This window comes from Xyrauchen texanus, chromosome 10, assembly GCF_025860055.1.
Source record: "Xyrauchen texanus isolate HMW12.3.18 chromosome 10, RBS_HiC_50CHRs, whole genome shotgun sequence".
Classification (NCBI taxonomy): domain Eukaryota; kingdom Metazoa; phylum Chordata; class Actinopteri; order Cypriniformes; family Catostomidae; genus Xyrauchen; species Xyrauchen texanus.
In genome coordinates this window covers 39,150,838-39,173,896 of record NC_068285.1, presented here as the reverse complement: position 1 = coordinate 39,173,896, position 23,059 = coordinate 39,150,838, and the positions used below count along the sequence as shown (strand labels likewise).

At 37.6% G+C, this 23,059-nt stretch overlaps 1 protein-coding gene across 2 annotated transcripts; it reads left to right on the top strand.

Moving 5' to 3' along the window:
* The first annotated feature begins 1,342 nt into the window (after positions 1 to 1,342).
* On the top strand, positions 1,343 to 22,623 carry LOC127650495 (serine/threonine-protein kinase Sgk1-like). 2 transcript variants are annotated; one of them, XM_052135941.1, is made up of 12 exons: positions 1,343 to 1,622; positions 16,388 to 16,463; positions 18,296 to 18,403; positions 18,531 to 18,588; positions 18,678 to 18,761; positions 18,843 to 18,974; positions 19,092 to 19,204; positions 19,314 to 19,437; positions 19,544 to 19,639; positions 20,345 to 20,500; positions 20,598 to 20,687; positions 20,787 to 22,623. In XM_052135941.1, exons 1-12 carry the CDS (start codon positions 1,589 to 1,591, stop codon positions 20,952 to 20,954), a joined length of 1,239 nt encoding a protein of 412 aa, XP_051991901.1. In that variant the 5' UTR covers positions 1,343 to 1,588; the 3' UTR covers positions 20,955 to 22,623. The 2 variants fall into 2 exon arrangements, with proteins under 2 accessions (XP_051991901.1, XP_051991900.1); XM_052135940.1 differs by lacking the exon at positions 1,343 to 1,622 and adding an exon at positions 14,973 to 15,637.
* The last annotated feature ends 436 nt before the right edge of the window (positions 22,624 to 23,059 follow it).

Below are 23,059 nucleotides of genomic sequence, written 5' to 3'. Positions count from 1 at the left end.
TACTTCCCTCCTCCCCTCACGGACGGCGGTCTTCACTCGACCCCTCCACGTTTCTGGGGGACGGCAGGGCACTCCTCCGCCCCTGGTAGTGGCTCCATCGCTCCAGGAGGTCGGGGAATCCAGTCCCCACTCTCCCTGCAGACGGCGGCCATTCACCGCATCCAGGTGGTCGGGCTACTCCTTCAGAGAGCAGCGGCGCTCCCCAGGGTGGACGGCAGTGTCGAGGACTCTGCGACGGGCATCCCTCCTCCTTCCCGGGTTTCGGCACCAATGTAAGGAGGTTAATGATGGGCAAGGAGGAGGTGAGAACCGGCTTGTCAACATAAATCATAATTTAATGCAAACTTAAACCAAAAGCACACAAACATACACATGACAGACATGCCCGTAATTCTCTCTCTCTCTCTCGAACCATCGTCACCGGCCGCCTTTATCCCTCGCACGCCTCATCAGGCCGATTGGGGACCGGGCGCATGATATTCCGACCCGGCCCTGCCCCCCTCCGCTCCACAGTGTCCAAGTTTAAAAAATGTTAGGGTTGACAGTCATAGCAGAATTTTTCAATCCACAGTATTGTTTATTTATTTTATCTTTAGTAATACTAATCATAATGCTAAATGAGATTCTGTTAATAAGAAAACATTTCTGGTTTAGTGTCGATGAAAGGGCACTTAAGCTGTACTGATGGGGCTAGTGGAGCACATAAGACAAAAGGGTTGAGAAACCTTGCTTTAAAGCACCATTACATAGATGGTTTTCTAAAGACTAGAAAATAAAAAGTTCTTTACTCCTTTTATTCCTTGGCATTAGGATGTAAAAACTCTTTCTGGAACATTACTTTTATTGATAGTTGATTCCTATGCCTCTACCCGTGCAAAAACGAATTGAGAGAAGCACATTACCTACTGGCTGTAATTCTATAGTTTCTCTTGCGCCATTCCACATGCACAACCCCTGCTGCCCAGGTGTAGATTTGCCTTAATACGCAATTCCTCACAGCAGCAAACCACAAAAACTTGCCAAGTCATTGTTTTTTCCCCAGTCTTTTTTATGCTAAATGCAGTGAATAGGTGCAAGGGACTTGAGAAGCCATTAGAAGCAGCTGGTTCAATTAAGGACTGTATAGTCGGTGCAGGTACTGCCTCAGTGACTGTCGTAACCTGGTAACAGGTTTCCCGAGGGTGGGACAGGACACTCGTTAGACGAGCTGCTATTGGACACCTGTCGCTTTGTTTTTGTATAGGGAACAAGGGAGCTGGGAGGGCAGTGTAATTGTCTTCGGTTTCAGCTATCATTAATCTATGAGGAAAGAGCAAAGAAGAGAAGTGAAAGACTCAGAGAAGAGTGATGAGGCTGATCATTTGCTGATCTTTGAAATTAAAGCGATGAGTGTGACTATGATAATACTGCAGCAGAAGAGAAAGGGACCCATTTAGACACACACGCACACACATGTTTATACACTACAGATGAAAACTGATGAAATCCTGAGGATACAGAGAACATTCCAGCTTTTTAAAGGACTTCTACTAAATCACACTATAAAGGATTCAACTTTGGATTCAAATTCTAAGAGATGCACACTTAAATGAGCATGAAGTCTGGAAAGAAATCCTTCATAGGTAAGAACTTCTAATAATCAGCCTAATCTGACTTTTATGATTTGTATATTAACCCTTCATTTTTATGCTCCCATAAAGTAAAAGAATGTTCACAAAATCAATTCATACTGTATATATTGTTTACATATATACTGTATATATATATATATATATATATATATATATATATATATATATATATATATATATAATGATTATTACCTAATATCAAATACAAAAGTTGCTGTAAACGATGCACAAAGCTCTGCTAAAATACATTTTAAATAAATGGTCAGCACATACATTACATTTTAGGATCAGCTCTATTCTGTATGTCATGGTAGAGTTAATGTGAGTGTTTTCAGGGATTTTTTTTTACCATCAAAAACCATATTAGCTAAACATTCAACAACACTCACCTGAGACCATGAAAATAGATATTTGAAAGCTACAGGTCACCACAGTCTCTACAGAAGCACTAAAACCGTGGACCTACATAACAATTTTATGATGTAAAATGCATCAAATGTAACAGAGAAATCCACTACAGAGGCACTATAAGCATTTGGGACATTTTAGATATTTTCATTGGCATTTTTGCCCCATGCGTGGATTCGTTTCTGGCATTACCCTATCACTGAAAAAACTTTAACCTAAATAAATGTGCTTCACATGACAGCATCTAAATTAGCTGGTTTTATTCAAGTCAGAAATATAATTTAACATCACTGAATCAGCCTTAATATATGTTAATAAAATATTATACCAACAAAATCAACTTTAATGGTTAAATCAGGCATAAATAGTTCCTTATGTTAACAATTGCAGGTCTACACGTTTTACAGTTTAGATGTAAGTTTGAATGCTAAACTTTCCTATTTACTTTTCAATTGTATGTACAGAGTACCATTTACAGTATTGTCTTTAAAACATTTATTTTAGAGTGAAATATAGGATTTGCATCACTCTTCCATCTCAAGACCTTAATATGTGGTGGACACTAAAATATATTTCTCTTTTACAAAAATGGCAACACTTTCAATAAGGTTCCATTCGTTAACATTAGTTAATGCATAAATATTATAAGTATTTCACTGTACAAACAATATACAGTACAAAGGCAATCATTAACATGACACATATTGTCTTCAGTAGATCAGCTTTGACAGCCTGTCCATTCATTCATCCATCACAAAATACATTATCCACTTTTGTCTGATCCAGTCATCTAGGCTTTGATCTCTCTCACTCTCTGTTTCATCTGTCACCTGAGACATTGTTGACTCTCTTTCACTTTGACATTAAACATGGGACATAAGTCTTAAAGTCAACATGAAACTTATCACACATTCCTGGTCTCGTTGTGAATGATTATTTCATGCAAGCTATTACAAAGAAATTGTTTTTTTTATATATTTATATATATATATATATATAATATATATATACACTCACCTAAAGGATTATTAGGAACACCTGTTCAATTTCTCATTAATGCAATTATCTAATCAACCAATCACATGGCAGTTGCTTCAATGCATTTAGGGGTGTGGTCCTGGTCAAGACAATCTCCTGAACTCCAAACTGAATGTCAGAATGGGAAAGAAAGGTGATTTAAGCAATTTTGAGCGTGGCATGGTTGTTGGTGCCAGACGGGCCGATCTGAGTATTTCACAATCTGCTCAGTTACTGGGATTTTCACGCACAACCATTTCTAGGGTTTACAAAGAATGGTGTGAAAAGGGAAAAACATCCAGTATGCGGCAGTCCTGTGGGCTGAAAATGCCTTGTTGATGCTAGAGGTCAGAGGAGAATGGGCCGACTGATTCAAGCTGATAGAAGAGCAACTTTGCCTGAAATAACCACTCGTTACAACCGAGGTATGCAGCAAAGCATTTGTGAAGCCACAACACGCACAACCTTGAGGCGGATGGGCTACAACAGCAGAAGACCCCACCGGGTACCACTCATCTCCACTACAAATAGGAAAAAGAGGCTACAATTTGCAAGGGCTCACCAAAATTGGACAGTTGAAGACTGGAAAAATGTTGCCTGGTCTGATGAGTCTCGATTTCTGTTGAGACATTCAGATGGTAGAGTCAGAATTTGGCATAAACAGAATGAGAACATGGATCCATCATGCCTTGTTACCACTGTGCAGGCTGGTGGTGGTGGTGTAATGGTGTGGGGGATGTTTTCTTGGCACACTTTAGGCCCCTTAGTGCCAATTGGGCATCGTTTAAATGCCACGGCCAACCTGAGCATTATTTCTGACCATGTCCATCCCTTTATGGCCACCATGTACCCATCCTCTGATGGCTACTTCCAGCAGGATAATGCACCATGTCACAAAGCTCGAATCATTTCAAATTGGTTTCTTGAACATGACAATGAGTTCACTGTACTAAAATGGCCCCCACAGTCACCAGATCTCAACCCAATAGAGCATCTTTGGGATGTGGTGGAACGGGAGCTTCGTGCCCTGGATGTGCATCCCACAAATCTCCATCAACTGCAAGATGCTATCCTATCAATATGGGCCAACATTTCTAAAGAATGCTTTCAGCACCTTGTTGAATCAATGCCACATAGAATTAAGGCAGCTCTGAAGGCGAAAGGGGTCAAACACAGTATTAGTATGGTGTTCCTTATAATCCTTTAGGTGAGTGTGTATATATATATATATATATATATATATATATATATATATATATATATATATATATATATATATATATATATATCAGAATCAGCTTTATTGCCAAGTATGCTTACACATACAAGGAATTTGTCTAGGTGACAGGAGCTTCCAGTCAACAACAATACAAACAATATACAGTACTGTCCAAAATAGGAAATATAAATGTTAGACTCCCAAACATTACTGTAGCCCTGCAACAGATGTCATGTCCCCCACTGCACATCATGTCAGTCTGAGATTACATAAAGTGACAGAAACAATTGAGACAGCCTAAATAGATTGAAGAACTGTGGAGAATTCTCCAAGAAGCTTGGAATATCCTTTCTGCCAACAACCAAGAAAAACTGTGTCCAGGTGAAAGTAGGAGAATTGGTGCTGTTTTGAAGGCAAAGTGTTCACACCAAATATTGATTTAGCTCTTTTTCTAATTACTGGACTTTGTATGATGTTAAGTGATTAATGAAAACTATTTATGTCATATTTTGTAAAGAAATCCTCAATATACTGTGTACAGTGTAAATCTTTCCAAAAGCACTGACATCACTGGACATCCTGTTGCTGACGGCACGCTGCACGAGAGTTTGTTTGTAGCCTGCTTAGGCTGTTTAGCATTGCTTATTCTTATTCTCAAACGTTCATCGTTATATTCATCGTTCATCGTTATATCCTTTGTCATTTTACCGCGTTTCAGGTTTTTCCTCTTTTCTACGGTTTCATCTGCTTGTATCTCACCTGTTGCACGCATCGGGTTTTCCCTCGTATTATTCTCTTATCGCGATTCAACTGCGCGCATATTCCATCTGCATCCGCGTTCTATTTTTATCGCGATTAAACTTCGTGCATTTTTTCAGTGCGCACCTGTTTTTTCTCCTCTGCGCTACACAGATTATTGCATTGATCTCAAAGCACCGCTTATCAAGAACAACCAACAACAACAAACAATTTTGTGAGGGATTCACATCAATCTCAAACCCTTACCCTCACCGCTCAGGAGCAACCAACAACAAACAATTTGCGGTAAGTCATGGCATCCGCTCATGTTATTTCTTCCTGCATTGCATGTCACATGTTTACAATAGCCTCCTCCGTCAGCAGTGAAGGATTCACATGTGATAAATGTAAGGAATTAGTCAGGATGATGGAGAAGGTTAATGAGTCAGAAATTTGCATCCGAACGCTAGTGGAGTTCAGTGAGAAAGAGAAGCTGGTAGATACTGTTTCGGATGCGAGTAGTACAGAGAGCAACATACACACTTTGGTTCCGGCTGTAAAGCCCCTGCAGCAGGGCATTTGGGTGACGTCTCGGAGGCATACTCACTCAGCAAAGAGACACCACTCTCCTGTTCCTGTTAGGATTTCCAATCGATTCTCCCCAACTCAGTGATGCACCCACTGAGAATCATGTTGAAAGAGCCCTTGTTATAGGCGATTCTATTGTAAGGAACGTGGAAATAGAGACTCCTGCCACTATTGTTAATTGCATTTCGGGGGCCAGAGCGTCTGACATCAAATCAAATTTACAAGTGCTGTCTAATGCTAAACGTAGATTTTCTAAAATTGTTATCCATGTCGGCACTAACGATGTCCGGCTTTGCCAGTCCGAGATCACTAAAGATAATGTTAAAGAGGTGTGCGAATTTGCAAAAACAATGTCAGACACTGTAATATGCTCTGGTCCCCTCCCTGCTCGTCGTGGAGACAAGGTTTATAGTAGATAAGTGTCACTGAATGGCTGGATGTCTGAGTAGTGTCTGAAGAATAAAATAGGATTTATAGACATTTGGAAGAGTTTTTGGGGTAGACATGACCTGCTAAAGAGAGACAGACTCCATCCCTCCAGGGAAGGTGCCGCTCTCCTCTCTAGTAATTTGGCTCATAGTCTTAATAATTATAGTATTTCATTAACTGGGGCCCAGGTCAGGAAGCAGACAAACTGGTTAATCCGAACGTCTGCTAGCTGCCTTGAGACGTCACACAGGTTACATAAACTACAACACATAGAGACTGTATCACCTAGATATCTCATAGAGACTGTGTCTGTTCCCCGAACTACCAAACACAATACCCTCACTAAATAATTTAGAACAAATTTGATTAAGTTTAAACTTGAACAAAACAAACAAATTAAAATACACATCATATAAAAATAGGGCTACTAAACATTAGATCTCTTTCTACCAAAGCACTAATTGTTAATTAAATGATTACAGATCATAGATTGGATGTGCTCTGTTTGACTGAAACCTGGCTTAAACCGGATGACTATAATAGTTTAAATTAATCTACTCCCCCAGGTTATTGTTATAAACATGAGCCTCGTCTGAAGGGTCGAGGAGGAGGTGTTGCTACAATTTACAGTGAAGTTTTTGGTGTTACACAGAGGACAGGATATAAATGTCTTTTGAACTAATAATGCTTAATGTGACCCTGTCAGATATAAATAAAAAATCTCTGTCGTCTTTTGTCCTTGCTACAAGATCACCCGGGCCTTATTCTGATTTCCTTGGTGAATTTGCTAATTCGTTATCAGATATTGTAGTTACTGTAGATAGAGTTTTAATTGTTGGTGACTTAAACATTCACATAGATAATGAAAATGATACATTGGGATTAGCATTTATCCATATTTTCAACTCTCTTGGAGTCCTCCAACTCATTGCCATAATCATACGCTAGATTTAATTCTGTCATATGGTGTTGATGTTGATAATATAGAAATTCTGCAGCAGAGCGATGACATCTCATCAGCTAATGTTACTCAATCTACACCATGTTTTCGTTCCTGTAGAACTATTCTTTCGACCACTAAAGATAGCTTCACTAATAATCTTCCAGATCTATCTCATACACTCAATAAACCCCTAAGCCCAGAATAACTTGATGAAATAACAAAAAATATAAATGCAGTCTTCTCTAGCACTCTACAATGATCACACTCATGTTCTCAAGAGAGCATCTCGGAAAATGGAGCGCATGTGGAAAAATACAAAATTAGAAGTATTTTGTGGTACATGGAAGGATAGTGTCTGTAGATACAGACAGGCACTAAAAGCTGCCAGGTCAGCATATTTTAGTAAACTCATAGAAAATAACCACAACAATCCTAGATGTTTATTCAGTACTGTGGCTAAATTGGTTGGGAATAAAGCCTCAACAGAACCAGATATTATGTCGCAGTACAAGACTAATGACTTCATGAATTTCTTTACAGAAAAATTGAAATAATCAGAAATAAAATTGGAATTATGCAATCATCTGTCATAGCACCTCAGAAAACAGTGTATAATAATTTTTCTCACGTGCAACTTCAATCTATCTCTGTCATAGGCCATGAAGAGCTAACAAAACTTATCAAAACATCAAAAGCCACAACATGTTTGTTAGATCCTGTACCAACTAAGCTCTTAAAAGAGGTATCTCCTGTAATTTCAGAACCTCTTCTTAATATTATTAACTCCTCGCTTTGCTTAGGACATGTCCCAAGAGACTTTAAAATGGCAGTTATCAAACCACTTATTAAGAAGCCACAACTTGGTCCTGGAGAACTGGCTAATTATAGACCGATTTCAAATATCCCGTTTATGTCAAAAATACTAGAAAAGGTAGTATCCTCCCAAATATGTTCATTTCTACAGAGAAATAGTATATACAAAGAATTTCAGTCAGGATTTAGGCCTCATCACAGTACAGAGACTGCACTTATCAGAGTTACAAATGACTTGCTCTTATCAACTGATCGTGGCTGCATTTCTCTTCTAATGCTTTTAGATCTTAGTGCTGAATTCGACACGATAGATCATGACATTCTTTTGAATAGGCTAGAGAATTATGTTGGCATTTGTGGAGTTATGTATGGTTTAGGTCATATTTAGCAGACCGCTACAACTTTGTCTATGTAAATGATGAATTGTCAAACAAAAGTAAAATATGGAGTGCCACAGGGATCAGTTTTAGGGCCTCTGCTTTTCTCCATGTATATGCTTCCCCTGGGAGATATTATCAGGAATCGTGGAACAAGTTTCCACTGCTATGCCGACGATACACTACATTATATTTCTTCAAAACCTGATGAGATTTCACAATTCTCGAAATTAGCAGAGTGTATCAATGAAATAAATGATTGAATGGCCAGAAATTTCCTTCTACTCAATTCTGACAAAATTAGGTACTAATTATTGGACCAAAAAAACTAAAAAAATAAGCCACTACAATATAATTTGTATCATCTTCAACAGTGAACTGGGAGGATGTCCAGAAAGATCAGTAAATAAACTTCAATTGGTTCAAAATGCAGCAGCCAGAGTGCTAACGAGAACCAAGAAATATGATCATATTAGCCCATTTTATCATCTTTACATAGGCTACCTGTTAAAATCCGTATTCATTTTTAAATTCTGTTAACTATGTACAAAGCTTTGAATGGTCTAGGTCTGCAGTACTTAAGTGACCTTCTACCATGCTATAGTCCATCACGTTCATTACGATGGCAAAATTCTGGCCTGTTAATAGTTCCTAGAACCTAGATACAAATCCACAAAAGGTGGTAGATCCTTTTCATATTTGGCTCCTAAACTATGGAATAGTCTCCCTAACACTGTTCGAGATGCAGACACACTCCCTCAGTTTAAGTCTAGACTAAAGACTCATCTATTCAGCCAGGCATGCAGCTAATTTATCCTCCAACCCACAATTAGGCTGCTTTAGTTGGGTCTGCCGAAACCAGAAACATTGATCATGATTTATAACTCTGCAATAAATTGAATGGCATCTATGCTTATATTATTTTATTTGTTTCCCTGTCTCAACCTCGGGACTCCTATCCTGAGGTCACCAGAACTCTCTGGATCCAGCACCATTCCTGCTTCGTGTTGGACTCCACTGCTATGGGTCGCTGAATGATGATGACTAAATGCAGCCGGTGCCAGCCAAACATCACTTCAGTCTATTATGATGGACTTCAGAGGATGAACTGATGACAACTCCAACCATAAGACATGGGATACTTCATATGCCATTGTCTGAACATTGGATTTAGGATGGACCACACCGAACCTCACCGAAATTACCGGCGAAATGAACCGCGTTTCACATCCCTGATCTCTGCCTGCATCACCTCGGCCTATTGATGGACTACAATCTTCAAATGGAATGCATAGACTAAAAATTGCCAACAAAAGCCATCATCAGCCAATTAACAAGGACAATTACAACTATGTGATTTTCTGTAGTTAATCCAGGATGGACTTCAAAGACATTGGTCATTAATCTTACAGTTCAAACAAAATCGATGTTTAAACACTGACCCTTAACACTTACTTAGTTTTAGTTTAGTTTTAAACCATGACTTTAACTATACATAAGTAATATTTACATTATATTCATGATGTTAGCCAGAGGGGATCTGGCCCCTTATTTTTCTCCGTTAATCAACATCTTATGGAGTTTTGTGTTCCTTGCCACAGTCGCTTTCAGTTTGCTCACTGAGGTTATTAATAAAATTATTATTTAATTAGTTATTTTTAAACACGATTAACAATCAAATTTTATCTAATTACACAATGATGATTCATCGACATTATAGACATTGCAGTTTTATTGTCTGTTAATGCCTGATCTTCTGTAAAGCTGCTTTGTAATGATGTGTGTTGTGAAAGGCTATACAAATAAAAATGACTTGACTTGACTGTATACACACACACATACATACATATGTATGTATATATGTATGTATGTATGTATTTATATATATATATATATATATATATATATATATATATATATATATATATATATATAATACATACATACATATGTATGTATGTGTGTGTGTGTATACAGTCAAGTCATGTATTTTTTCTTTTTTCTTCTTCTTTGTAATAGAGTTAGAGACAGTTGATGAGTGCCCATAAAACATCCACATGCACAGGCCTCTACATCCAATTAACAGTCCCTTGAGCTCTTAACAATACAAACTCACTATGGTGAACAATACATAATGACATAAAGATGCATCACATATGAATGATGATAAGAAAGAGGAAAACGTAAGAAGTGGGCGAAATTCATACATAAATCATGAAAACATAGAACTGATAACATCAGAACCCTCATTATCCAGCCAGGCTAAATGCTGCTAGGTAAAAATCTGTTGAATCTGTAAGAGTGTGTGGGCTTGGGGTTAGCTCTTAATTCATTTTGGCAAGCCGGTGGCGAGTTAAAGGTGGTCACAGGCGTCCAATCTGCCCAGAGCTTTGAGAGGAGGTGGCAGAGGTCAAGAATATCCTCCTCTGCTTCACTTCAGATGACTCTCTTCCTGCCCACCCGACAGTGGCAGACAGCATAAGACCGAATGACACTCTGCCTGTCATGCAAATTCTCACACTCTTGCACCCTCAGTTGAACTGTAGGGACCAGCGTTTCCACGGAAACATGACAAGTATAGTAACAGGAAATAAATTGTAATAATTGGACCTCCGACAACAATGAAAGTATGAGTCAGTCACAGGACTTTCAGTGTGCAATGGAAAGACTGTTAGTTTGCCATATGATATATTGTTACAGTAACATAGTTATGTTGTTGCAAAGACAGTCTAGTGGGGAAAGGAATATAGACAAATAAAGATAAGGGTATAGAGTTGCGGTCTGAGTATTTGCACTAGATGTAAATAGCACCTGCCACACAGTGCCGGTATTTGCTCTCTAATAGTTTTGTGGAAACAAAAACATTTATTACAAACTGCACCCTCAAGTGTTGCTTAAATAGTGCAGTGTGTAGATGTGTGTTTTTTTACGTTTCGTTTTTTTGTGCAGACAGACCCGGGTTCGATTCACTCCTTTGTCCCACTTTTTCCCATCCTGCTTCCTGTCTCCACTCTTAATATTTGCTTTATTACATCTTATAATATTAAACAAAAATGAATATAACAGTTGATTGTCACGCAGTGATTTGGTCAAGGTGACAGTCCGGGAGTTGAGAGAAAGGTTTGATCATGGTAAAATTAACCATGGTTTTACTATAGTAATATTGCATTAACCATGTTTTTTGGTGGAAGACACAGTTTAAATGCAATTAACCATTGTGTTATTACAGTAATATAATGTCAAAATACTATAGTAACCATGTTTTATTTGTGTATACTATGATTTTACTACAAAATACAATGGTGATCCTATGGTTACTGTAGTAAAACCATGGTTAATTTTTGAAAGGGAGGGTTAGGTTTAGGGGTTGGTGTAGGGTGTTTGTAGGACTCTTAATAAAAACAATAAACACACAGCAGTGAAGCCGCTATACTGTATGCAAGTATTTAATTAGGAGTGCAAATAGTATCTGTCTTTAATATTTAGTTCATTATCTAAAAATACTTGAAATTTTTGGTACAGTGGTACTTAAATGTATAGATTTTATTGCATTAAGAAAAAAAATCAAATGACAATAGCCCTTTTCACTTATGAATTTAAAAAAAAAGAAAAGTTTTTGTCAAGGTGTTTTAGATGATGTATAAAGTTTGTTCCCCTCAGGTGCCCTAATACAATAACTATGTCCCACTAACATTTGACAACCAGAGAGTGCACAAATACTTTGTATTTTTGTCTAATTTTGAACAGTGTATCTATTTGTTTTATCATTTCAAACCTAACAAAACTATTTTTGTAAAATGTTTGCTTAAAAAGTGTACTTCTGTAATCTTTCTTTAAAACGAATGCCACTTGGTTGAAAATGTCACAGTCCTGTCACAGTCCTGTCACGGGACCGTGACATCATCAGTCCATGTTCTGTCTTGTGTTTCATGTCCTGTCTTTGTCTTGAGCGTTCAGGTCCAGGTGTGAGTTACCGCCGTGCTCTCTTCGGTAATGTTTCAGTCCTGTCACTCTGCAGGTTAGGGTTTTGTCTGACGGGACCGTGACATCATCATCCCATGTCTTGTGTTTCGTGTATGTTCTTTCTGTGAGCACACAGGACTGGTTGTGAGTTACCACCGTGCACTCTTCGGTCAGTCTTGTTTCATGTCTGGAGCATGGTGTCTGGATCCTGACTTCCTGTATGGTTTGGTTTCTGTCTGTGTCAGTATCCAGGCACTCATGCACCATGTTCTGTTTGTTTTCTCCCTCATGTGTTTCAGGTGCTCCTGGCACACAAAATCAGCATTTCCATGGCAACCTTGAATGTTTCCATGAGAACGCTGATCATGCCAACTTTCAGCTGGCGAGCGGCACCTGTTCCTTGTTTGTTCCTGCCTATTTTAATCCCCTCCTGTGTCATGTTCTTCATTGGATTTTTGATTGGATTTGGTAGTGATTGTTGTGTGTTACCATTATAGAAAGCGGTTTGGTGTGAAGTAATTTTCTCTGCCTAGTTTTTCCTTTTTGGTTGCCTGTCTCTGCCCGCGTGTCGGGTGTGTGGTTGCCTTCCAGTTTGCTGCGTGACAGCTGCTCTTCAGTGGAGGTTTCCTCGCGGCTCTGCTCCTCGCCGTCACGCAACATGCGATCGCCTACCAGAGCACTCATCACGAAGGATTCCTCATAACTCTGCTGAAGTTTATTTATTTTGAAATGTAAATAAATCCTTTGAACTGTTGCTCTGCTCTTGGGTCTCTGTCTAGCTCTCGCTCTGTGACAGATATTTTGTTAGCTATGCATCGACATTCATTCATTTTTAAGTTTGCTTTAAGTGTCCAAATACTTTTAGTGGCCATTGGATGCGTATAATGCAAAAACTGCTCTTTTCCTAAATTCTTGTTTACTAAAAATAATTAGTTAACACTTTACAATAATGCTCTATTCTTCAACATTAGTTAAAGCATTAGGTATCATGGACTAACAGTGAGCAATATATTTTTACAGTATTTATTCATTTTGGATAATATACATTTATAGCAATACAATATAGTTTGTTGTTGGTTCATGTTAGTTCAAATCTCAACATATACAAATTTAAAAATATTTTATGTATTAGTTTACATTGAAATTAACATTAACCAAGATTTATAAGTGCTGAAAACTTGTTGTTCATTCTTAGTTCATGTTAAGTAAAATTGTTAACTATGTTAACAAATAAAACCTTAATTTATTTATTTATTTATTTAGCATTTCTTACATTTTGTGCATTACCTAAATCTTAAACTATGCATTTCTTGATGCAGGACCAAAAAGATAATCTTGCATCTGTTTAATATCCATCGGGTCTTCACTAAGCTGAACTTAATGAATATGTATATTGGATTTTGAAAAGCGTGATCCAGTATTCCACTGAACTACAGCAGATGAACTTCCATAGAAGTCACTTCCCCGTTATTTGAAACCTATTGGTTCCTCTTAACTGCTTACTGAAGAATGGCATGTTTGGTTAGATAAAATCCTGATGCATGAAAGTCAGGTGATTTCATGCCACCTGATCCTGCTTGTGTAAACGAACGTTGGCAAGACACCTTATCTAAAGTATCCCACCACCAGCTGTTTTAAATTCTCTGGTCATGACAAGTTATAAGCTCTCTGAAAGTACCCCACCTCCTTCTTTAAAATGAAAGGTTAACAAGGACATTTGTTTCAGACCAGTTAAACTGATTAAGCAGGTTATGCATTCCACAAGAAAAATATCAAATGTTACTATAAAAGTGGAACTGCAAAACGTCGACACATCTTAATTATGGAAACAAGTGAAGTCTCCTTTTTGTTCTGACTGTGTAAACGGTGTAAACAGGACCACTAAAAATGCTTTACTAAGAGACAGTGAGGATGGAATCGTGTTATGGCGCACTTATATAACTTACAGGGTTAGTGGACCACATTTGCAGCTGCAGTACTATGTAGTTCATAGTATCAGTTTACGTTAGCCTTGATAGCGCAGTCCACTCGCACCCTTGACATGCTCAGATGGCTTGATCATTGAGTTTAGATTCAAGATGATGATCTTTTATAAAACAAGCTTTAACAGATACTTCAAGCCCCAAATACCCCATTCTTCATGATTCCCAGACCTTTTGACCAATTACTTTTCCCGATGTTCATATTTATGTGGTAAGGATTTTGAAAAACTGTTTTATAGATTGCATTGACAAAGATCAGTAGTCCTGAGCATATCTAGGAAAACATTTTAAATTATAGAAATATATGTGGTTTTATACATTTCCATGATCCGAACATTCCCAGTTATTCCATGGCCGTGAAACTGCTAGTACTTGTAGCTTCACTAGCAGAGCTTGGCGCTGGCAACACCAAGATCATGGTTCAATTCCCAAGGAATGAACATAATGTAGGCTTATAACAGTTGCTTTGGGGCAAAGCATCTACAATAGTGTCTGAAATAAATTGGGACCTTAGAGCAATCAAGAGTGCCATCAAAAGTGACAAAAGTGCACATGAAATTTAAAATGTTGTGGGGGAAAAATGCCCCTTTATTAAATGAATCTGTTTACATTTGTAAAATGTGATATTTCTTCTACTAATATTCAATTCTAAGTCTATTTATGCATATTACTGCATAAAATTAGTTCATTTATATTCATAGGTAACAAATTATTCAAATTTAAGTAATTTCATTGATTATTTAATTTAATTAAAGTATTTTGCCATTTAAAGGATGAAAAAATGCCCCTTGACATGAGCACCACAGGTTAAATATCACATCATATGGAAAGCTTAATTTCTGACACTTGTCTACCATTGCCTAAATGTAATGTAATGCATGGGAACCCTATAAAAGTGTATTGTAAAACATTAAGCAAACAGAAGGGTGAATATTTGAGCACATCTGTTCACCAAAGGCAGGTCTTCCATTCATTTTGTGAAGATTTTAATCTCATTAGCAATGTATTTTCCACCATGCCCTATTTTCACTGCATGCATTTCATATCTCATTTTTCACTGCTTCACCTTCTTCTTCACCATGTCAGATATGGATTGAGTTGAGTTAATCTGTACACTCTGATGAGATTATGGCCCAGCTGTGTAGTGATTGTCCTTTGATGGAAAGCGTCTAATCTGGTTTGAGTTGAGTAGAGCCCCCTACCGTTCGAATGGGGAGCGGCGGGATCCCGTAAACGTCACTGTACGTCAGTACGCCTTTGGCTACACGATTGACGTCAGAGCCTCGCCTCCGCGACCAGATGTTCCGTATAAAAAGATGAGTCCAGCGAGGAGAGTGGAGACAGTAGCGCCGAGCATCGACAGCCTAACATCAACACAAGCGGTTTATTGCTTTCTAAAGAAGCCTTCTGGAGGAATACATTCCTATTTTGGATTTATATTTATAATTGCATCGAAGTGATGGCAGTTACCCAGGCTGGATGTGACTTGACATACTGCAAGATGAGGGGGATTGTGTCAGTTCTCACCGGTACGACAGTTCATTCTGGTGCATATTTTAGATCTTGGTTATTCTGCTAAATTGGGAACAAAACCAAAAAATATATATATTTCTTTTAATAATAATTAGCATGAAATATAAAATAGCTGTAGTGAGAAAAAGATGTCTTTAGAGAAATGATAGATTGTTTCAATCTGTTTATTGATGGTCGACTGTATGACCCCCATTAGATGTTTATTTTGTAAATGAAATGTAATTGCTTGTAATTTTAGCTTTGGCTTGTTTTGCTGGTCGCATTTTGTCTACGCGTCACTTTATTATTTGTATTTATTATTCTACCGAATATACTTTCTTCATTTCAATATTGTTTTTTAAATTAATTAATTAAATGACGTTGTTCAATACAGTAAACTGTCGAAATATAGCAGATAAACGTCGACTCCTAACCAAAATAAATAGTGAATATATACAGATACAGTGACCGATGCGGGGTGTTGTGTAACAGAGATAGCCAAGTTCGTGACATAAAACCCACATTCACACGGGTACCCTGACTCACAATATTTGTAAAAAAAAAAAAAATAAATAAATAAATAAATAAATAATTTAAATTGAACATTTTGCCCTAGCCTTGAGGTGCAAATGATTAATTTACCGATACATTTAATATTTGTAAGCGTTTCTTGTCACATATGGTTGACGTTTCATTCAATTCAAATGCAGTGACGTCAGCTGTGGATTTCCTTCTGTCATAAATGCCTATTTTATTCCCCACTGCAGCTTTCATTAAAGAAAAAAAGATGGGCTTAAACGACTTCATCCAGAAACTGGTCTCCAATCCTCCCATTTGTCAACAGTAAGTAACCTATTGTTAATATGTGAGCGTGGGAATAAACAATTACACAATGCACATGAAATTGTATGCAGAATATATGTTAATAGAAGGCTTTATGAACAAATACGATCATGCTAAAAGCCACATTTTGTTCTTTAAATGCATTAACAACAGTTCTGGAAATTTCCACCATTCATTCATCAAGTCATGACAGTGACTTGAGTAGTTTATTTATATACGTCTTAACTTGGGTGACTGCACTGTGGCATGGTAGAGTTTGTAATCCCATCAACTGAGTTTGGCTGTACATTGTGCTAATTGTGTAGGTTAATCTGTGCCCGGCAAGGTAACCCATAATGGTGCTTCACAAAAGCAGCTGGTTCAGGCGGCCACTTGGGTGCAGTAAGCACCTTTAGGAAAATCCCTCTTGTCCCCTAGACCAGGATAATGGTTTTATTCAATTAAGTGCGGCACATTTGGTCTTGACCATCCTGGAGTCATTAAGGTCGGACCAGTGGAAAATTTCTTTCCGCGTCACATCTACGCTCCATATACACCACAATATTTATAACATTTGTTTTAGAATATTCTAGGGTTGTCTTATGGGTTGAATTAAAGCCTTCGGGCCTCAAACAGCCCAATATTGTGGTCTCCAAAAATATATGACTAAATCATATATGATAATTTGTGTTGCTATTGTTACAAGTCGTACTGAGCAGGAAGGACCAATTCGAGGGATGCAAATGGTTTCAATAAAATTTAGGAGATTCGTGAAATCTTGTGTTCTTGCACTGAAAACAGCTGAGTGCATTGCCAAGTCAAAAAGTCAGAAGTTTTGAAGTGCCCAACTTGCATGAAACTGCTCCTCACACATTTGGCCAACACTGTCATCTATCGGTCAACAGTGGTATTACAGACAGCACTACAGAGCTGAATAATTAAAGGAATGTTCCAGGTTCAATACAAATTACGCTCAATCGACAACATTTGTGGCATATAATGTTGATAACCACAAACATTTATATCGACTCGTCCCTCCTTTTCTTTAAAAAATAAAAAAGCATAAATCTTGGTTACAGTGAGGCACTTACAATGGAAGTGAATGGAGCCCATTTTTTTGCATTCATTTTTTTTTTTTTTTTTTGAATACAGCAACAAAGGACATGAGTGCAGAAATTATTTTAACGTAATTAAATTTCTTACTAAAGTTTTCTGTGTAAAGTTATAGCCAATTTTATAACCTCATTGCCATGACAATGTAATGTCAACATACCCTAAAATGACTGTAAAAATTACAGAAGAATTAATGCATGTGCTTTTATAAAATGATAAACTTCAAATTTCTGTTTAAACCCTCCAAAAACTGGCCTCATTCACTTCCATTGTAAGTGCCTCACTGTAATCTCCATTTTTGCTTTTTTTTCAAGAAAAGGAGGGACGAATCGAAATACATTTTTGTGGAAATCAACATTATGCTACAAATGCTGTTGATTGAGCTTAACTTGTATTGATCCCGGATTATTCCTTTAAATTCTGTGTTTTCAGGTAGTTGACAAACGTGTATATCTTAGGGATCTTGGGCTTAAAAAAGGCTTTTTTTCACCATATTTAATAATCTTCTTGCCTACACTAGTTTATATTAAATGGTTCTGCGGTGTGTGACTAATATTAATATTCAGTAATAAAAATCACATTCATAATCATTAGAGAAGTAATGTAAACATTGCACACTGCTGAAACAGCTTGACATTTCATGTCAGCCACCTGATTTTATTCCAAGTCTAATGTTATAAGTTTGAGTCTTGAAAAAAATATATATATTTATAACACTTTATGAATCTTCCTTTCCCCAGTACTGAGGTTGGTTCCTTCTTAAAAATGGATGAAAACCAGAATGAGGAGCTGGAAGAGAAACACATGTGTTTGACCAATCCCAGGAGCTCTTTGGCTGAAGAAACTCAGTATGTATTTAATTATGCTTTTTTCATTCACAAATTAGTGTCTTTGTAAATGCATTTCAGTCAGGCCACATGCTTTTTACATTACTATTTAAAAAAATAAAATTATTATTATTTTTTTTTAACTTAGGATCAAACCCTCAGATTTTGACTACTTGAAGATCATTGGAAAGGGCAGCTTTGGAAAGGTGGGCACAAAGACGTTCAATTAACTAATGGCATGCTGTCAAAATGTCAAAATCTAATATTAGATTGCTAACCATGTCTTGTTCCACAGGTTCTGCTTGCACGCCACAAGGAAAGCGAACAATACTATGCAGTGAAGGTGCTACAGAAGAAAATCATTCTGAAAAAGAAGGAGGTAAGACCTAATGCATGCTTACACCAAAGTGAAAGCTCTTTACAAAATCATTATAACAATTGCTCTCTAAATGTTTTCCAGCAAAAGCATATCATGGCTGAAAGGAGTGTATTAATGAAGAACATCAAACACCCATTCCTGGTGGGGCTGCACTACTCTTTCCAAACCACAGACAAACTTTACTTTGTGCTAGACTACGTCAATGGAGGCGAGGTGAGTAAACAGTGCATTCATGCAATTGTGTAGATCAAAAGAGGCCACACCTAATCTCAAAATAGATGTAAATAGTGCTCTGAATTAATGAACTCACGATATGTTTTTCATTTGCAGCTATTCTACCACCTCCAGCGAGAGAGGGTGTTTCTGGAGCCCAGAGCAAGGTTTTACACTGCTGAAATCGCTAGTGCACTCGGGTACCTCCACTCCCTGCACATCGTTTACAGGTATGTGAGTGCTTTTGGGATCCCCTAGAGGAGAAGTTGTGAACTGTTCCCTCAATTCTGAGAGGTGATCACAGGGACTAACTTTTTTTTTCTTGGTCTTCTTTCACAGAGACTTAAAGCCAGAGAACATCCTCTTGGACTCTCAGGGCCACATTGTGCTCACAGATTTCGGTCTATGCAAAGAGGGGCTGGAACCCAGCGGAACAACCACAACGTTCTGTGGAACTCCTGAGGTGAGCCTTTTGGTTCATTCCTGAAATACTAACACAAGATAGCACAGAGTAAGGTCAAGAAATCCCTTTTTGAATTGTTTTGATATATATTTTTCTCTTTCCACAGTACTTGGCACCAGAGGTTCTACAGAAACAAGCGTATGATCGTACCGTAGATTGGTGGTGCTTGGGATCAGTACTGTTTGAGATGCTGTATGGACTGGTGAGAAGAATTTTCAGTCTTATAAACATCTTCCAACAGATTTCACAGTAATTTTAGGGATTGTTGACATTGCATTGTCATGGCAACAAAGTTGTAAAATTGGCTATAACTTAACATAGAAAAGGTTAGTACATGATATCTCACTAAAATTATGTTTACACACATATCCATTATGTTGTGTGTCTATACTTTTAAAACAGTGAGTATTTTAACATTCAATGATTGGCCCCCATTCACTTCCATTGTAAGTGCCTCACTGTATCCTCGATTTTTGCTTTTTTTTTTAAAGAAAAGGAGGGACGAATCAAAGTAATTTTTGTGGTAATCAACATTATGCCTCAAATGCTGTCGATTGAGCTTAACTTGTTTTGAACCCGGAATATTCCTTTAATTGTATGTCAATAACTGCAATCAGATTATTTGAATGCAGTTAAAATCAGAATGAAATAAAATGCAGTACTGACTAAAATGTATTTAGATTACAGTAACTAATTACTTTGAAATCACATTACAGTCAACACACCTTGAATACTGAGCTTTGTTACTGTGATGCACTTTAAGTTGGTACATCAGGACAGCGCACTTCAAAGGGCTAGCAAAGCATTCGTGTCTGCATTTGCATTATTGCATAGACTGTTTCTGGTCTTAGCAGAAGCCAAATCATTTGCACAGTGTGAATTAACCTTATTCTTTGCCTCCATCTAGCCTCCATTCTACAGTCGCAACACAGCCGAGATGTACAACAACATCCTACACAAGCCTCTAGTTCTGAAGCCCAATGTGTCCAATGCTGGCCGTGACCTGCTGGAGGGTTTGCTGCACAAGGATCGAACCAACAGACTGGGGTCAAAAGATGATTTTGTAAGTAAAACAGCATGCCCACGCTACTATTGTACTTAAATATGGTTTATTTGTCCTGGGATTGGTGATTCTTATATCAGCATTTGTTTCCTTGTAGCTGGAACTGAAGTATCACTGCTTCTTCTCACCCATCAACTGGGACGAACTCATGGCTAAGACGATCACACCTCCTTTTATTCCCACAGTGGTAAGTTAACCCTATACTTGCTTGATTTGTGTACACTTACCCAAATAATTCGAGATTTCTGATCTGGTAAATAACATGTTGTGTCTATTGAATCTTCAGTCTGGTCCCACTGACCTTCGGCACTTCGATCCCGAGTTTACCCACTTGCCCGTGTCTACCTCCCTTTGCAACACCGATTACCTGCACGTCACCAGCAGCGTGCGGGAGGCGGCCGGAGCGTTCCCGGGTTTTTCTTATGGTCCCCCGGCTGATCTCGCCTTCCAGTAAGGACTTCCGAGATGCACTCACAAACTCCAAGAACGTCCATTCCAGCATCACTAAAACCAACGGGATAGACAGCGGAGACAGAGTCAATCCAGACGAAGGACCAGAGTGTGGGACAATAAGCGCTTCCAAAGATTTCGACCTCATGTAAGACCTGGATACACTCCAGACACCTGTGCATGTCTAAGAGGAGTATGGGACGTTTAGAGCCTCGTAGGACACAAACTACTATAACAACTTCCAGAAAAGATGCAAAGTGTGGCAAGATAAGAATGCGCTGGTGACCTGAGCTCATAGTGAGCTTAGAAGTGCCTAAGAGGTTCAATTATGACAACAAGGCTGTGGTAAAATAGCCGACATTGCAAACTTTTAGGATGGCACCAGCTACCGGGAGAAATACCTTCTGTGACCTTTTTACATTTGATCAAAGTTTTAGACAAATGTCTAATGAAACGGTTCTTTTGATGATGTTTTATTTAATTGTATTTTCATGCATCATTGCACAGTGGAGGTAAAGGATCAGAGAAGTACAAAATACATGGATGGTCTGAATGGGGATTATTATAAATCAACCCCAACTTGTACAAGAGTACAGGCTGTCCGACTCAAATATCAATAGACCTTTTTACAGATACGATTATCATCTACCTAATGGCAAATGTTAATTTAATAATTGCATTATTGTTTTAGTATGGCTTGACAAAAGCCAGTCCTTCAGTCCTATTCAAAACATACCAAACTATGTGAACAGCTGTAGATTTAGGCAACACATTAGAACAAAAATAGGTTAATTTCCCCACCCACAAAGCTGCTTGCGTTGATACTTTTATCTAAACGTGTAGAAGACTTCCTGTGTTCTTCCATAAAGGAATGTTGTGTCTTAAGCATGCTTTCTTTCCTTGTTTTCTCCAATGCCAGCACTTTAACACGATATGCCAGACTGTGTTTCTAGACAATTTTAGTAGTAAACTAGGTACATTAAACACAAGGTACATTGTATCACATTTAGCAAGATTGATTTATGTTTTGTGCCACAGATAACAGTTATCAAACAGATTGTAATTATTTTATCACAGTTCTCTGTGATTGCAGTCCATTGAAAACACAACATGTCTATTAGATTTTATTAAAATTACAAGCATCATGTATAGAAGTTACATGTACTAGCCCAGAAAGAACAGTGTCGTTTTTGTTCAAATTGTGCCTGTTCAGCTATTTTATGTACGTTGCGATACATTTCCATGCGTATCTATCATTCCTGTCTGCATGTTCTGGGCTGGACAGGGATATGGAATGCTGTGCAATAGACGTGGTGACTTAACCTATGTGAACAAATTGTCATGCAAGACATTGTTGGGACAATTGAGTGGGAACGACTTAGTGAAGAAGAGGGATTGCCCTCATGAAAGTCATCCCTATTATAATTGTAATATATTTCATATCTTAGGACCAATAATGTTCTTTACATTGTTCTTTAGATAACTACAAAGAAGGCAATAAAGATAAAGTTTTTTTTCTTCCATTTTTGGAAGCTACTCATGTATAGTTTTATATTTTTCCATGAATATTTATTTCCATGTCACATATTTTACCTCTAATGATCAGAGTATTCAATTCTTAGAATGATGAAATGTTGGAGAATGATCTATGTGAATGCTTAATAAATATGTTAAAATGAATCCATATGTGTTTCAGTGTATTTATTCCTTATATTTGTTGTCATATTAAATTAGTTTGCCAATATTAAATAATGTTAAACATTTATTTATGTACTGTATTATATGCTGTATGTACTTTATTACATATCTAATCAAGTACTTGTACATTTATAAATAAATATTCAACATCAAAAGTTGTCTACAATAACATTAATGCAATACACACTTCAACTTTAGTACGTTTATGTTAAATGCCGTAAAAATGACAGTTCATTATTAGTTCATGGCACCTAATGCTGTAATGCATGAACTGATGTTAATGAAACGTATTGTAAACTGAACGCGTTTCCAGGCATTCTACAGTTTTTTTGTTTGTTTATTGGAGAACACAATACAAAGCAAAAAGACTGTATCCTTTGAATAAATACATTTTTTTTTTTTTACCACTTT

Excerpts from the sequence above, each read along its gene's own strand:
- LOC127650495 (XM_052135940.1), top strand. The coding sequence starts at position 15,568 with ATGGCAGTTACCCAGGCTGGATGTGACTTGACATACTGCAAGATGAGG. Across the intron at positions 18,975-19,091 it reads ACTACGTCAATGGAGGCGAG|CTATTCTACCACCTCCAGCG; the intron begins GTGAGTAAACAG and ends TTTCATTTGCAG. Across the intron at positions 19,438-19,543 it reads CGTTCTGTGGAACTCCTGAG|TACTTGGCACCAGAGGTTCT; the intron begins GTGAGCCTTTTG and ends CTCTTTCCACAG.